Source organism: Engraulis encrasicolus, unplaced genomic scaffold (genome assembly GCF_034702125.1).
Source record: "Engraulis encrasicolus isolate BLACKSEA-1 unplaced genomic scaffold, IST_EnEncr_1.0 scaffold_72_np1212, whole genome shotgun sequence".
NCBI classification, from domain to species: Eukaryota; Metazoa; Chordata; class Actinopteri; order Clupeiformes; family Engraulidae; genus Engraulis; species Engraulis encrasicolus.
This window is the reverse complement of record NW_026946060.1, coordinates 178,581-181,080: the sequence shown is the minus strand read 5'-3', so window position 1 is coordinate 181,080 and position 2,500 is coordinate 178,581. Positions and strand designations below refer to the sequence as shown.

The 2,500-nt window shown below is 46.6% G+C and overlaps 1 protein-coding gene across 1 annotated transcript in view; it reads left to right on the top strand.

The window, feature by feature from the left end:
- Positions 1-2,500, top strand: part of LOC134444780 (leukocyte cell-derived chemotaxin 1-like) — a 41,059-nt gene that overhangs the window by 5,134 nt on the left and 33,425 nt on the right. The window contains exon 4 of the mRNA XM_063193980.1: positions 2,263-2,376. Coding sequence (XP_063050050.1) covers positions 2,263-2,376 — 114 coding nt within the window. The remainder of the gene's footprint in view (positions 1-2,262; positions 2,377-2,500) is intronic.

The following is a 2,500-nucleotide window of genomic DNA, read 5'->3' as shown; positions in this document are numbered from 1 at the left end:
CACAACACCATGACAACACAACACCATGACAACACAACACATCACCATGACAACACATCACAACACCATGACAACACATCACCATGACAACACAACACCATGACAACACAACACCATGACAACACAACACCATGACAACACCATGACAACACAACACCATGACAACACCATGACAACACAACACAACACCATGACAACACACCACATCACCATGACAACACAACACATCACCATGACAACACATCACCATGACAACACAACACCATGACAACACAACACCATGACAACACATCACCATGACAACACCATAACACAACACCAGCCATTGACAACACAACACAACACGTCACCATGACAACACAACACCATGACAACACCATGACAACACAACACATCACCATGACAACACAACACCATGACAACACATCACAACACCATGACAACACAACACATCACAACACCATGACAACACCATGACAACACAACACAACACCATGACAACACAACACCATGACAACACAACACCATGACAACACAACACAACACCATGACAACACAACACCATGACAACACAACACCATGACAACACAACACAACACCATGACAACACAACACCATGACAACACAACACCATGACAACACAACACAACACCATGACAACACAACACCATGACAACACCATGACAACACAACACCATGACAACACAACACCATGACAACACATCACAACACCATGACAACACAACACCATGACAACACCATGACAACACAACACCTTGACAACACATCACAATGACAACAGAACACCATGAACACACCAAGTCACAGCATATGTTACATTACAAGTAATTCACAACGCCAGACAAGACCTGAGCTGTGTCAGCTGGGAGCACACACACACACACACACACACACACACACACACACACACACACACACACACACACACACACACACACACACACACTCACACTCACACACACACACACACACACACACACACACACACACACTCACACACAGCTAAGAGTGTGTGATGTAGAGCCACAGCTGCACCACTCTGCTACAGTACAGTAGTCTCCAGCTCGCCCTTCACTGCTGTCAAGATCATCTGCTGCTTGGTATTCAGGCCTCATGTCAGCCGGCCTCCACTGGGTGTGTGTGTGTGTGTGTGTGTGTGTGTGTGTGTGTGTGTGTGTGTGTGTGTGTGTGTGTGGTCTCAGCTCAGTGGCTGCACTTTAAATCATCTTGATATTCATATCAGCTGAGTCACTCTAAAATTCTCATCAGTATTTTGCACGGACACACGCACACACACGCACACGCACACGTACACGGACACACACACACACACACAGCGGCTGACAGGTGACGTCATGTGTGCAATAACCAGCAGGACACATTAGCAGGGGTGTAGTACAGGGGGGTAATGTCACCAGGGCCCCATGTATATAGGGGGCCCAGGGGTGTAGTACAGGGGGGTGATGTCACCAGGGCCCCATGTATATGGGGGGCCCAGGGGTGTAGTACAGGGGGGTGATGTCACCAGGGCCCCATGTATATGGGGGGCCCAGGGGTGTAGTACAGGGGGGTGATGTCACCAGGGCCCCATGTATATGGGGGGCCCAGGGGTGTAGTACAGGGGGGTAAAGTGTGACTGAGTCACCAGGGCCCTATGCGTATGAGCATGAGCAGTCGCAAAGTTCATTTCAGACATCCGATAACACTTAACTTGACACTGGCATCATATGTATGTCATAACAGTGTCATAATGCAGTCATGTATGTGTCATAAGCATTATGTCAATGTCATAAACATTATATGACTGTCATTAAGTGACATTCGGTTATGGTAAAGACAGGTCTAACAAAGTCAACTTTTCATAAAATGTTTATGACATTGACATTATGTTTATGACTCGTTCATGACTGTGTTTTGACACTATAATGACGCTGTTATGTCATACGGATGACGCTGGCGTTGAGTAAAGAGTTACCAAACATTCTCATCAGCATCATCAGCTTCTGGCACAGTAACCAGCAACCCAAATAAAAACATAAATAACAAATCTCAAGCAAGATAACTCAAGCCCACAGAGTAACAAGCCCACAGAGTAACAGGCCCACAGAGTAACAAGCCCTCAGAGTAACAATCCCACACAGTAACAAGCCCACAGAGTAACAAGCCCTCAGAGTAACAATCCCACACAGTAACAAGCCCACAGAATAATAATTATTCATTATGATTTCCTCTGTCCCTCAGGGCATCACTGGTATTCGTTTCGCAGGAGGAGAGAAATGCTTCATCAAGTCTCAGCCCAAAGGACAACTACCCGATGTGGACAACCTCAACAAGGAGTCAATCACATTCGACCTGGTGGGTTAACACACACACACACACACACACACACACACACACACACACACACACACACACCTCAACAAGGAGTCAATCACATTCGACCTGGTGGGTTAACACACACACACACACACACACACAC